This window comes from Muntiacus reevesi, chromosome 2, assembly GCF_963930625.1.
Source record: "Muntiacus reevesi chromosome 2, mMunRee1.1, whole genome shotgun sequence".
Classification (NCBI taxonomy): domain Eukaryota; kingdom Metazoa; phylum Chordata; class Mammalia; order Artiodactyla; family Cervidae; genus Muntiacus; species Muntiacus reevesi.
In genome coordinates this window covers 85900779-85914666 of record NC_089250.1, presented here as the reverse complement: position 1 = coordinate 85914666, position 13888 = coordinate 85900779, and the positions used below count along the sequence as shown (strand labels likewise).

Here is a 13888-nt window from a genome sequence, read left to right as displayed (position 1 = left end):
TTCTGCAGTTGTATTTTTTGTTGATTTTTTTGAACCAAACTTACTGTTGCCTTTGCTCTTTAAGTCCTGAGTCCAAGGTTACTTTTTTAAGACTTCCTTCTTCCCCAGTGGTGTCTGTGTGATATGGTTTCCATTGCAAACTGTATTTGCTTGCAGAAAAATGGAGCCTCACCTTGTTCTAATTTCTCATTTGAGTTTTCTTGTTCTGCCAGGACTCTGGTTAGGAGTAGAATGGGACAATCCTGAGCGGGGAAAGCACGATGGAAGCCACGAAGGGACTGTGTATTTTAAATGCAGGTAACTTTCCATTTTGAATTGGCCTGGTTGTCTGTCTTTATTTATCTTTAAAATTGTTATGTGTTTATTTGGCTGCGTCAGCTCTCAGCTGCAGCTCCTGGGATCTTCGTTTTGGCGCTCCCGCAGCGGTCTAGTTGCAGCACACAGGCTTATTTGCCCCCAGCCATGTGGATCTTAGTTCCCCAGCCAGGGACTGAGCCCAAGTTCCCTGAACTGGAAGGGGGTCTGAACCCCAGGGAAGTCCCTGACATGGTTATATTGAATAAAGGGGGATGGAGAAGAAGAGGCATTTGACTCTTGGGGTGGTTAAAATGTAGAATTTGGTGTATTCTAAAAAGCCCATACTATTTGTAGAATTTTTTCCTTGTTTTTATTATCTTTTTAATTTATTATGCTTTTTGTTTATTTATTTTTGGCCGTGCTGAGTCTTCGTGCTGAGGGCGGGCTTTCTCTCGCTGCGGCAAGTGGGTGCTACACTCTAGTTGTGGCGTACAGACTTCTCGTTGCAGTGGAGGTTCCAGGGCGTGTGTGCTTCAGTAGTTGCAGCTCATGGGAGCTTAGTTGCCCCGAAGCATGTGGAATCTTCTTGGACCAGGGATTGGATCCGTGTCTCCTGCATGGCAGGAGGATTCTTAACTGCTCAACCACCAGGGAAGTCCTTTCTCCTTGTTTTTAAGACTCTCAGGTTTAACCTTACAAGTGGGATTGCTTTCTTTGTCTTTTTTTGTCTGTTTTTGTTTTGTGACGATTTTTTCCTTTTTTATTGAATGGATATAAACATTTCTTATTGATTCATTAACAGGATATCCTATAAGAACTAGGTAATTAAACAAAATATAGAACATCCAAATAGTGGAATGCTAGGCCACTATTTTTAAAAGCTCTTGTCATGAAAATAATTATGCATTTAGTCCTCCTGATATTTTTACCTGTTTGATTTCAGAGAAACTATGTGAAGCTCTGAAAAGGATGGTGGGGAATTTCAGCCAGTCTTTCAAATTTTTATTGGTGTTTATTTTCCCTAAGCTTCAATTTCTTGCAAGAATCTTTTAATATTAAGCTTTGTTATTGTTCAGTTGCTAAGTCTTGCACAACTCTTTGCAACACCATGGACTGCAGTATGACAGGCTTCCCTGTCCTTCACTATCCCCTAGAGTTTGCTCAAATTCATGCCCATCAAGTCAGTGATGCTATCTAACCATCTCATCCTCTGTCACCCCCTTCTCCTTTTGTCTGCAAGCTTTTCCAGTGAGTCGGCTCTTCACATCAGCCGACTGTTGGCCAAGCTGTTGGAGTTTCAGCATCCATTGAATGTTATTGGTTGACCGGTTTGATCTCCTTGCAGTCTAAGGGACTCTCATGAGTCATCTCCATCACCAGAGTTTGAACACATCAATTTTTCTGCACTCAGCCTTCTTTATGGTCCAATTCTCACATCCGTACATGAGTCCTGAAAAAAACCATAGCTTTGATTATATGGACATTTGTCAGCAAAGTGATGTCTCTGCTTTTTTATACTCTGGGTTTGTCATAGTTTTCCTTCCAAGGAGCAAGCATCTTTTAATTTCATGGCTGCAGTCACTGTCTGCAGTGATTTTGGAGCCCAAGAAAATAAAATCCATCACTGCTTCCACTTTTTCTCCTTCTGTTTGCCGTGAAGGGATGGGACCGGATGCCATGATCTTAGTTTTTTGAATGTTGAGTTTCAAACCAGCTTCGTCACTCTCCTCTTTCATCTTCGTCAAGAGGCTCTTTAGTTCCTGTTCACGTTCTGCCATTGGAGTGGTATCATCTGCATTTCTGAGGTTGTTGATATTTCTCCCAGCAGTCTTGATTCCAGCTTGTGATTCATCCAACCCAGCATTTCACATGATGTACTTTGAATATAAATTAAATAAGCAAAGTAACAATATACAACCTTATTGTACTCCTTTCCCAATTTTGAACCAGTCCATTATTCCATGTCTGATTCTAACTGTTGCTTCTTGACTTGCGTACAGGTTTCTTAGGAGACAGGTAAAGTGATCTGGTACTGTCATCTCTTTAAGATGTTTCCATAGTTTGTTGTGATCCACATAGTCAAAAGCTTTAGTGTAGTCAAGGAAGCAATAGTAGATATTTTTCTGGGATTCCCTTCCTTTCTCTATAATCAAAGTGTTGGAATTTTAATCTCTAGTTCCTCTGCCTTTTCTAAACCCAGCTTGTACATCTGGAAGTTCTCTGTTCATGTACTATAGAAGCCTAGCTTGATGGATTTTGAGGATAACCTTACTAGCATGTGAAATGAATGCAATTGTATGGTACTTTGAACATTCTTTGGGGTTGCTCTTCTTTGGGATTAGAATGAAAATTGACCTTTCCCAGTCCAGTGGCCACTACTGAGTTTTCTAGATTTGCAGTGCAGCACTTTAACAGCATCATCTTTTAGGATTTTAAATAGCTCAGATGAAATTCCATCACCTCCACCAGCTTTGTTCATAGGAATGCTTCCTAAGACCCACTTGACTTCACACTCCAAGTTGTCTGGTGTAGATGAGTGACCAGACCATCATGGTTATCTGGATCTTGAAGACCTTTTTTGTATAGTTCTTCTTTTTTTTTTTTTTTTAAATCAGACAAAACAGATTATATCACATGTACTTGTTATTAAGTTAATTCAAATCTCTTACTAACTTTATTGGAGTCTTCTTTCATATTCAATTTTACTTGGAAAACCATAATTACAGTAAGTTTTTTTTTTTTTAACCACAGTAAGCATTCTAATGCTTTGATGCTGTTTTCATGAAGCCAGAGCAGTTTAACGTTGCCAGGTGATAAATGTTCTCATCTTAGACTTGTGAAATAGGTAAATGACAAAAAGGGCGGCATACCCATTTTAAATGAGGCAAGTGAGTCAGAAGTGCCGTCTTGATAGCAGAACTCAGATCTCCATCTCTTCAGAAGCATGTGTTACTATCAAGCGGGCAACTGTGTCAGACATGGTGCTTAACAGTGCGGTTATGTGCTCAAGCATACATGTCTTGTGAAGACTATAGTTTGCTGGCCTCTGCATTGTAAACAGGATATCAGGGTATATTGAACTGGGTATATTGAACCCCCGCTTCTTGAGTCTCCCCAGCATCTCAGGTTACTGGGGTGACACCCTGCCGCTTACGAGCAGACCTTGGGAGCAGATAGGGTGGTTTTCAAAGGCCAGCTCAGGGCATACATTCTTCCCTCTGAACGTGGGTGCTGGTAATTTCACGTCATCTTTAGTTTCAGTTTGATTTCTGTATAACCTAAGGTAAATGTGGCAGTCTCTTATTTACAGTATTAAGTGCCCATAGTTAATATCTGTGACTTTGTCAGTATACAGGAGCAGTCTACAGGTTTACCCCAAATGTACGGCTGTGAACCAGTCATCAATGTCTCGGCCGCTCCTTTTTCTCCGTCTCTTGTCTCTGGAGGAGTTGAGTGGTCAGTTAAGCTGATGAACCCTGAAGTTCTCTGTGTGTGGATTTTCAGTGCTTTTTCCTCAACCTAAACAACCTATACTCTAAACTCTTAGAACTGTTTGGGTCAGTATTTTACCCTCAGCTATTATTGAAAATGTTCACTTTCTAGGTAATTATGTGATTTCTCTTTTCTGGTGATCAAGAAATCTTAAAATGTGTTCTTCAGCACCATAAATAGAATTTATACTTGGCATCAGAGGGGACATGGTGTCCTAAACTTTATCCACGATACTAGTTAACAAATGGAAGCCCCTTTATTTACTGTGTGTAGCCTAAGATTGTCGTAAAGTATTTTGAAGTTCTTGAATGAGCATTAATAAATCAGTATAAAATATTCTCCCTGGGGACTGGGATCAATTGGGAGATGGGGATTGACATGTATATACTATTGATACTCTGTATAAAATAGATAACTAATGAGAATTGACTATATACACTGTAAAGCAACTATATTGCAATAAAAAGTAATTAAAAAATAAGTAAAATATTCTACTGGTATGGTATAAAATGCTTCCAAGGTGGCGCTAGTGGTAAAGAACCAGTCTGCCAATGCCGGAGACATAAAAGACACGGGTTTGATCCCTGGGTTGTGAAGATGCCCTGGAGTAGGAAATGGCAACTTGCTCCAGTGTTCTTACCCGGAAAATCCCATGGATGTCGGATTCTGTAGGATATAGGCTATAGGCCATGAGGCCGCAAAGAGTCGGATACAGCTGAACGACTGAGCACGTGGTATAAACTGAATAGATGAATTTTTAAAATAATCACTTAAAAAAAATAAATAAAATAAAATAATCACTAAATGTGCTAATAGGTTACAGGCAGGCTGAACCTCCATAAAAGGTGAAGGGAGAGATTTCATTTTTGGAAGCTTTCCATGAATCAGGGCAAAATAGAAATCGTGGCGTTCAGAAGGAAGGTGCAAAAAGATGCCTATTTATTGGCCTTTTTTTTCCCCCTGCTGGGAAAATGAGTTCACCAGGTCAGGTCTCCCTATACCTTAAATGAGTGAATAGTTCTCTCAGGGTGAATGGTTAGTTATGCAATCTTGCTGAGAAGGCTCTGGGCAAGCTTGGAACAAGCAAGATATCGAGATCAACATTTATCTGATATGCCCCGGGGACCCAGTCTTTCCCAGCACCCAGCATTTAAACCATCCCCAGTTTAAAAAAAAATGTTTACTATGGGACTTTTGGGCTCTGTTGGTCTCCCTTTACCTTTGAGTAGTGTTGCTGGATTCACTAAATAAAAACAGAAAATCCAGGTGAAATTTGGATTGCAGATAAGCAGGAAATCATGTTTTAGTGTAAGCATGGGACATGCATCATACATACCATTGTTTATCTGAAATCCAGATTTAGCTGGGCACCTGAATTTTATCTGAGAACTCTGTTGGGCAGGCCTAATCTTGATCACAGTGCTTTGTGAGAGTCTTCCGTTTCTGCAAGGGCCGTGGTCAGGATGTGAATTTTGCTACTTGCATTCTGTAATTGGTGGGCAGAAGCAGGCATGCTTGAACCATGCTGAGTGTTTATAAGAGAAAAAATTTTGTGCTCTTCGCCCTTCACTCCCTCCCCTCCCCCAGTTTTTTCTCTTTAGACGGGGTTCAGTATTTCAGTGTTCAGATGCAACATCTTGATAGTAATCTATTTCAGTGGAATCTTTATGAATTACTAGTTTACCTTTGGAGATTTATGGTTATTGATGGGCACTCATTCAGCTGGTATTTTTCAGTATTTGCAGCACTGTCTTATTTTCTGGGAGACCTGCCGGGAATGTTGCAGAGGAGATTGACCTTGGATGTTATCCTTGATCTGAAAAAGGCACAGAGTCTACTTTGCAACCATCCAACACCATTCCTGACTCCTTTCCTCTGCCTGCAGCCAAACTACGCTCTAGTAATGGTCTATTCTTGAATTGTTCGTTGTTGTTAGTCGCTCAGTTGTATCCAACTCTTTGCAAGCCCCTGGACTGCAGCACGCCAGGCTTCACTGTCCTTCACTATCTCCCAGAGCTTGCTCAAACTCATGTCCATTGAGTTGGTGATGCCATCCAACAATCTTGTCCTCTGTCATCCCCTTTCCCTCCTGACTTCAACCTTTCGCAGCTTCAGGGTCTTTTCTGATGAGTCGGTTCTTTGCATCAGATGTCCAGAGTACTGGAGCTTCAGTTTCAGCATCAGTCCTTCAGTGAATACTTAGTGTTGATTTCCTTTAGGATTGACTAGTTTGATCTCCTTGCAGTCCAAGGGACTCTCTGGAGTCTTCTCCAATATCACAGTTCAAAAGCATTAATTCTTTGGTGCTCACCCTTCTTTATGGTCCAACTCTCACATCCATACATGACTACTGGAAAAACCATAGCTTTGACTATACCACGGAATTGTTCATTACCACAGTTTTTAAAAGTATAAATTAAGGACAGAAATGAAAACCATGGTATTTGTTTTGCATTGTTGTTTTCTCATTTATTATAAAAGTGCTTGTTTTATTTCTTTACTAAACAGCATTAAATAATAATACCTACTAACAGATCTACTAACTACTAAAATTTGTGATAGTGAGGAGAGGAGAGATAGAGATGCAGGAAAGGATAGTGCACTAGTCATCAGGACGCCACGATGTTTGGTCTTGGCTGTGGCCCTCTGTGGAAGATCCCCTTGGAAGAGAGCACAGCTTCTCCAGTATTCTTGCCTGGAGAGCCCCATGGACAGAGGAGCATGGTGACCTACAGTCCATGGGGTTGCAAAGAGCTGGAAACGACTGAAGCAGCTTAGCGCAAGCACAGCGCGTGTACCTCTGTGATGGTGATCCCAGCATCTCCAGCTGAAGTGGAATCGAATTAGATGAGTTTCTTAAAGTGGGAGCTGAGGCCCCTCTGCATCAGAATCCCCTGGCCGCAGCCCCCTTCCACTGAGTGTACATCCCAAGGTGGGTTCTAATAAGTTTTCCAGGTGACTGACTGGGTTGAGTTTGAGAAGTCCTGCATTAGATCATCTCTTAGGTAGATTCCTTTGAACCTTTAAAAATGAGGCTAGCTACATTTAATCTCTTTAGCCAAGTGATAGAAATGCATTTTATTTAAACAGAACTGTGTTCTTTACACTAGGATCCTTTGGTTCAGTTCAGTTCAGTCACTCAGTCGTGTCCAACTCTTTGTGACCCCATGGACTGCAGCACGCCAGGCTTCCCTGTTCATCACTAACTCCCAGAGTTTACTCAAACTCATGTTCATTGAGTTGGTGATGCCATCCAACCATCATCCTTTGTCGTCCCCTTCTCCTGCCTTCAATCTTTCCCAGCATCAGGGTCTTTTCGAAGTAGTCAGTTCTTTGCATCAGGTGGCTAAAGTATTGGAGTTTCAGCTTCAGCATCAGTCCTTCCAGTGAATATTCAGGACTGATTTCCTTTAGGATGGACTGGTTGGATCTTCTTGCAGTCCAAGGGACCTTCAAGAGTTTTCTTCAACACCACAGTTCAAAAGCATCAATTCTTCGATGCTCAGCTTTCTTTATAGTCCAATTCTCAAATCCATACATGACTACTGGAAAAACCATAGCCTTGACTAGGCGGATCTTTGTTGGGAAAGTAATGTCTCTGCTTTTTAATGTGCTGTTTAGGTTGGTCATAACTTTTCTTGCAAGGAGCAAGCGTCTTTTAATTTCATGACTGTAGTCACCATTTGCAGTGATTTTGGACTGCATTGGCCCAAAAAAATAATGTCTGTCACTGTTTCCATTGTTTCCCCATCTATTGCCAAGCAGTGATGGGACCGGATGCCATGATCTTTGTTTTCTGATTGTTGAATTTTAAGCTTTTTCACTCTCCTCTTTCACTTTCATCAAGAGGCTCTTTAGTTATTTGCTTTTTGCCATAGGGTGGTGTCATCTGCGTATCTGAGGTTATTGATATTTCTCCCAGCAATTTTGATTCCAACTTGTGCTTCATCCAGCCAGGCATTTCACATGATGTACTCTGCATATAAGTTAAATAAGCAGAGTGACAATATACAGCCTTGACATACTTCTTTCCCAATTTTGAACCAGTCTGTTGATCCATGTCTGGTTCTAACTGTTGCTTCTTGACCTGCATACAGGTTTCTCAGGAGGCAGGTAAAGTGATCTGGTATTCCCATCTCTTGAAGAATTTTCCACAGTTTGTGATCTACACAGTCAAAGGCTTTGGCATAGCCAACAAAGCAGAAGTAGATGCTTTTCCGGTATTCTCTTGCTTTTTTGATGTTGACAATTTGATCTCTGATTCCCCTGCCTTTTCTAAATCCAGTTGAACATCTGGCAGTTCTTGGTTCATGTACTGTTGAAGCCTGACTTGGAGAATTTTGAGCATTACTTTGCTAGTTTGTGAGATGAGTGCAATAGTGCGGTAGTTTGAACATTATTTGACATTGATTATCTTTGAGATCAGAATGAAAACTGACCTTTTCCAGTCCTGTGGCCACTGCTGAGTTTTCCAAATTTGCTGGCATATTGAGTGCAGCACTTTAACATCATCTTTTAGGATTTGAAATAGCTTAACTGAAATTCCATCACCTCCACTAGCTTTGTTTGTAGTGATACTTCCTAAGACCCACTTGACTTCGCATTCCAGGATTGCTCTAGGTGAGTGATTCACATGATCGTGGTTATCTGGGTCATGATCTTTTTTGTGTAGTTCTTCTGTGTGTTCTTACCACCTCTTAATATCTTCTGCTTCTGTTAGGTCCATACCATTTCTGTCCTTTATTGTGCCCATTTTTGCACGAAGTATTCCTTTGGTATCTAATTTTCTTGAAGAGATCTCTACCAGAGTTTCCCATTCTACTTTTTCCCTCTGTTTCTTTGCATTGATCATTGAAGAAGCCTTTTTTATCTCTCCTTGCTGTTCTTTGGAATTCTGCATTCAAATGGATATATCTTTCCTTTTCTCCTTTGCCTTTCACTTCTCTTCTTTTCTCAGCTATTTGTAAGACCTCCTCAGACAAACATTTTCCTGTCTTGCATTTCTTTTTATTGGGGATGGTCTTGATCACTGCCTCCTGTACAGTGTCACGAACCTCCATCCATAGTTTTTCAGGCACTCTGTCTATCAGATCTAATCTCTTAAATTCCTACAGTTAAAGCAATATTATTTCTGCATTCCAAACTACATTGCTAAGTCACTTCAGTCGTGTCCGACCCTGTGCGACCCCATAGACAGCAGCCCACTAGGCTCCCCCATCCCTGGGATTCTCTGGGCAAGAGCACTGGAGTGGGTTGCCATTGCCTTCTCCAATGCATGAAAGTGAAAAGTGAAAGTGAAGTCACTCAGTCCTGTCCGACTCAGCCACCCCATGGACTGCAGCCTACCAGGCTCCTCCGTCCATGGGATTTTCCAGGCAAGGGTACTGGAGTGGGGTGCCATTGCCTTCCCCATCAAACTACATTAGGTGTGGACAAATACTGTCTAATTTCACTTATACGAGGTACCTAGAATAGTCAAATTCATGGAGTCAGAAAGGACGCTGGTAGATGCCAGGGGCCAGATGAGAGTGGGTGGGGAGTTAGTGTTTAATGGGGACAGAGTTTCAGTTTAGGAAGGTGAAAAATCTGGGAGATGGGTGATGGTGAGAGCCATACAGCAGTGTGAATGTCGTGTACAGTTAAATTTGTTAAAATAGTATGCTTTATATTATGTGACTTTTACCACAGTGAAAAAACATGGGAGAAAAAAACAAAAAACCAAAGTATTTTCTAGGTAGCATCTGGTAGACAGTGATCCTCTGATATCCCAGCAGACAACACAGATTCAGAACGTGATTTTGCTGCAACAGAGAATTTAATTTCCTGCATCAACAGTTTCCCGCTGTCTGTAGGGTTATCTTCAGCCTATAAGTTTGATACCTTGTCCTGTCTTAAAACATCTTCCCTTTCCAATAAAGCTCCTGAGAGTGAGAGTAATCTAAGCCCACCTCCTCTCACTGTTCGGAACTCGCCTCACGGCCCCACCCCAGCCACTCCAGGCTCACTTTCCAGTTTCTAGATTCTGTGTCCAGAAACCCCGGACACGATTGTCCAGTCTCCATTGCCTTCTGGGACGCCGCCCTCTCTGGGGTTCTCACGACCTCTGGGCCACTTTTTGCCTGAGGCATCACTTCTGACTCTGGGGTTACAAATACCTTTCAGAATCTGGTAATCTCTCTAGAGCCACATTCCAGAAGAAAATGTATATATGTTTATATTGACAAAATTTATCGTCTCATCCCCTTTAATTATGGTGATTCCTAGGGAAGTTTGAGTTCTCTAAGAGTTAAAAGGATATAAGCCAAAATAGTGTTTATTGTACAATTTTTGGTGATTCGTGTATTTCATCATTTATTCTCTACTGTGATCAAATGATACTACCATTTTCAGCTGTTTTATGAGCATACTTGGATTTCCCTGACAGGTCTTGTTGCTGTGATCCTGTGCTGATGGTGAAATGTAATGTGTCTAAAGATCTGTTTTGAGTCTCTTGAAAAGCCTGACAATAGTCCTTACATGTGGCAATATGATTAATATTTTTATTAAATTCTTCTAGAGATTACTGCTAAAAATTGCTATAAAACATTTTTATAATTTAAAATTATGTGAATTATGGTAAATATAAATTTATATAAAATATATAAATGGTGGTAAATATAAATTATGATAAAATATCCTATACTTCTGTAGAATATAGAATATTCTTGCTCTAATTTTATCACCATATTTGAACTTTCATTTAGTTCAGGTTATAATTTAAAAGATTTTGTATGTAATCCTCTTATCCACAAATGTTTTCATTTCTTTGTGTCCTTATTCAATATTTGTCTAGCCATAGATAAGATTCTTCTGTAGTTGTGTCATTTACAGTTTGTATCAGTTTTTAGAAATCTCAGCATTGCTCTGTAAGTAGTTTTCTTAAGTATTACAGCTAGAATATTTTAATGACCTCATCTATCTGGTTTACTTAATAGTTCCTGTCCAGCTGGACATTTTTATGGTTTCCAGAATTCCTCAGTTATAAAAAATGCTATTATATAGAATCTTTGTAAATGCAGTTTTGTTTTTATTTTTAAATTATTGCCTGCTGACAGATTCCCAGGAGTATGATTATGCAATCAAACACTAACTCAATCTTGCAGTCTTTGAATATTAGAACTTTATTTTTTGCCAGTCTTGCTGAAAATAGTTTCATTGTGTGAATTTACTTTTTTAAATTTTAAGTTTTTGGCTGTGCTGGGTGTTTGTTGCGCTGTGAGCTTCTTCTCTGGTTGTGGCGGCGAGGGGCGGGCACTCTCTAGTTATATTACATGGGCTTCTCATTGCTGTGGCTTCTCCTAATGTGGAGCGTGGGCTCTGGGCGTGCAGGCGTTAATAGCTGTGGCATGTGGTTCAGTAGCTGTGGCTTGTGGGCTCTAGAGCACAGGCCCAGTAGTTGTTTGTGGAGCATGGGCTTTGTTGCCCTGCAGCATATGGGGTCTTCCCAGACCAGGGATCGAATCCGTGTGTCTCTTGCATTGGCAGGCGGATTCTTTCCCGCTGAGCCACCAGGGAAGCCCCAAATTTGCATTTCATAATCATTAGCAAGATGAAACTTTCCCCCATGGTTTTAATATTCTTTCCTGTTTCGTGAATTATCTGTTCTGTATTTCTTATCTGTTTGTCTATTGGGATTTTACATGCTTGCGTCAGCTGTCAACCCTTTATGGTCAATTGTATCAGTTATACTTTTTTTTTTAATATTCCCTTTTATGCTGTTTTAACTTTTTTAGCATATGGAACATTTTGAAAACCTTCAGAACATTGCTTTATGGCCATTCTTGGTGGATGATACTTGCTTTTTCCTTCTTTTTAAAAATTGTTATTGTAAAGTAATTAGCCTCCAACTAATAAAAATAAATGAAAAATTAAAAAAAATAAAAATTGTTTACTTGCTTTTATTTGCTAATATATTTGTAAATGCAGGCATTTTACATTTGTGGCAGACTGACAGTTTAGAAAGGATTTTTGTGCATATGATCTTATTTAAATGTCCCCATGGATGATATTTTTTCTGTTCTGTTTATCTCCATTTCCAGGCACCCAACAGGCGGATCCTTTATTCGTCCAAACAAAGTAAATTTTGGAGTAGACTTTCTCACGGCAATTAAGAACCGCTATGTGCTAGAAGATGAACCAAAGGAAGAGGAAACAGAGCAGATTGTTATAATTGGAAATAAACCTGTAGAAACCATTGGTTTTGACTCTGTTATAAAACAGCAAAGGTAAGTGAAACTGATAATGGTAGAGCTGACTTTTGACAGTTTCATCCAAGTTCAGGATTTAAGTTCACTTGACCGTGTGTCAGTGCTGAGAACTTGGCTCCCAAGCTGGTCTCTTTTCTGCAGATCACCAAATTGCAATCAGAAAGATCCAAGGATTGAATATTTATGGAAATTAAAGTTCTTATTTTAGCACAGGACTTTTCTAGATTGAAAGAAAAGCATTGATTTGCCCGTTATTATGTATACCACACTCCAGTGTAGTGACTAATTATTAGGGAGCCAAGGTTGGACATTGGATGAGTCAGGAATGGAAAGAGAAGTCTGCTTTGTTACCTGCGCCGTGTAGCACGATGGCACCTTCTGAAATCCAGGAGTTCCTGCCTCTGCACACCCTCATCACCTGGGCTACTTTTGAAACATGCCGAATTCTGGGTCCCATCCGAGACCTACTGGATCAGAATACCACGGGCTCTTGCTTTTAAAATGTACCCTGAAGTGACTGTGTCTAAGGGGCACTAAATGCATTTTGAAACTGCTGTGTTTGAACTTTCTCTGTACTTTCAAAGTCTTTTGAACACACTGATGCTCTGCAGAGAGCCTCATTGCTTATTCTGATGCACCATGTGAACCAGAGTGGAAACTGATATTCACACAAAGCCATGCACAGCTGTGTGGTTTTGTGTGACTTCCCAGGTTGCACTTCTTTAGTGATGGTAAGTGTGTGGTGTGCGACCCTGACCTGGATGAGGCATCCTAGTAGTGACCCCTGGTGGCCACTCTGGAGAGTAGTTCAGTTCAGTTGCTCAGTCATGTCTAACTCTTGCAACCCCATGAATCGCAGCACACCAGGCCTCCCTATCCATCACCAACTCCCAGAGTTTACTCAAACTCATGTCCATCAAGTTGGTGATGCCATCCAGCCGTCTCATCCTCTGTCGTCCCCTTCTCCTCCTGCCCCCAATCCCTTCCAGCATCAGGGTCTTTTCCAATGAGTCAACTCTTCGCATCAGGTGGCTGAAGTATTGGAGTTTCAGCTTCAGCATCAGTCCTTCCAATGAACACCCAGGACTGATCTCCTTTAGGATGGACTGGTTGGATCTTCTTGCAGTCCAAGGGACTCTCAAGAGTCTTCTCCAACACCACAGTTCAAAAGCATCAATTCTTCTGTGCTCAGCTTTCTTTATAGTCCAACTCTCACATCCATACATGACCACTGGAAAAACCATAGCCTTGACTAGGCAGACCTTTGTTGACAAAGTAATGTCTTTGCTTTTTAATATGCTGGAGAGTAGATTTGCTGCTATTGACACCTTCAGTCTCGGAAAGTGTTAAATTGCGATTCTGTTCAAAATTAAATTCTTTGCTATCTTTTTATTGTTCTTGTTATTATTATGATGATTTAACATGATACAGAATTTAGCTGCACATGGGCACAAGGTTGAGGAGTAAATACATTTTCTTTTTTAAAATTAAAAAAAAATTTTTTTTAAAATTTTGGCTACACCATGTGGCTTGCAGACTCTCAGTTCCCTGAGCAGGGATTGAATCTAGGTCATGACTATGAGATCCCGGAGTCCTCACCACTAAACCATGAAGGAACTCCTAGTAAATTCATTTCTCGATACCTCTACTTTTTAGCATTTAAAAAGAACACACACACACACAAAAGAAATCGAGATTTTTGAAAAAGCGGTAACTTGACTGTTAATTCGAAACAATATACATTCATTGTTGAGGATTTAGAAAATAAACATTGAAGGAGAGAGTCATGACTTATGAACCACTGAGAGACAACTAATGTGGATGATTTTTGCTGTTGATTTATAGAACTGTGG

The 13888-nt window shown here is 40.4% G+C and overlaps 1 protein-coding gene across 5 annotated transcripts in view; it reads left to right on the top strand.

Moving 5' to 3' along the window:
* Positions 1-13888, top strand: part of TBCE (tubulin folding cofactor E) — an 80873-nt gene that overhangs the window by 47842 nt on the left and 19143 nt on the right. For 4 of the 5 annotated variants that reach the window (XM_065922262.1, XM_065922263.1, XM_065922265.1 and 1 more), the window contains 2 exons: positions 213-297; positions 11868-12053. In XM_065922262.1, coding sequence (XP_065778334.1) covers positions 213-297; positions 11868-12053 — 271 coding nt within the window. The remainder of the gene's footprint in view (positions 1-212; positions 298-11867; positions 12054-13888) is intronic. The other variant, XM_065922266.1, reaches the window with a different exon arrangement.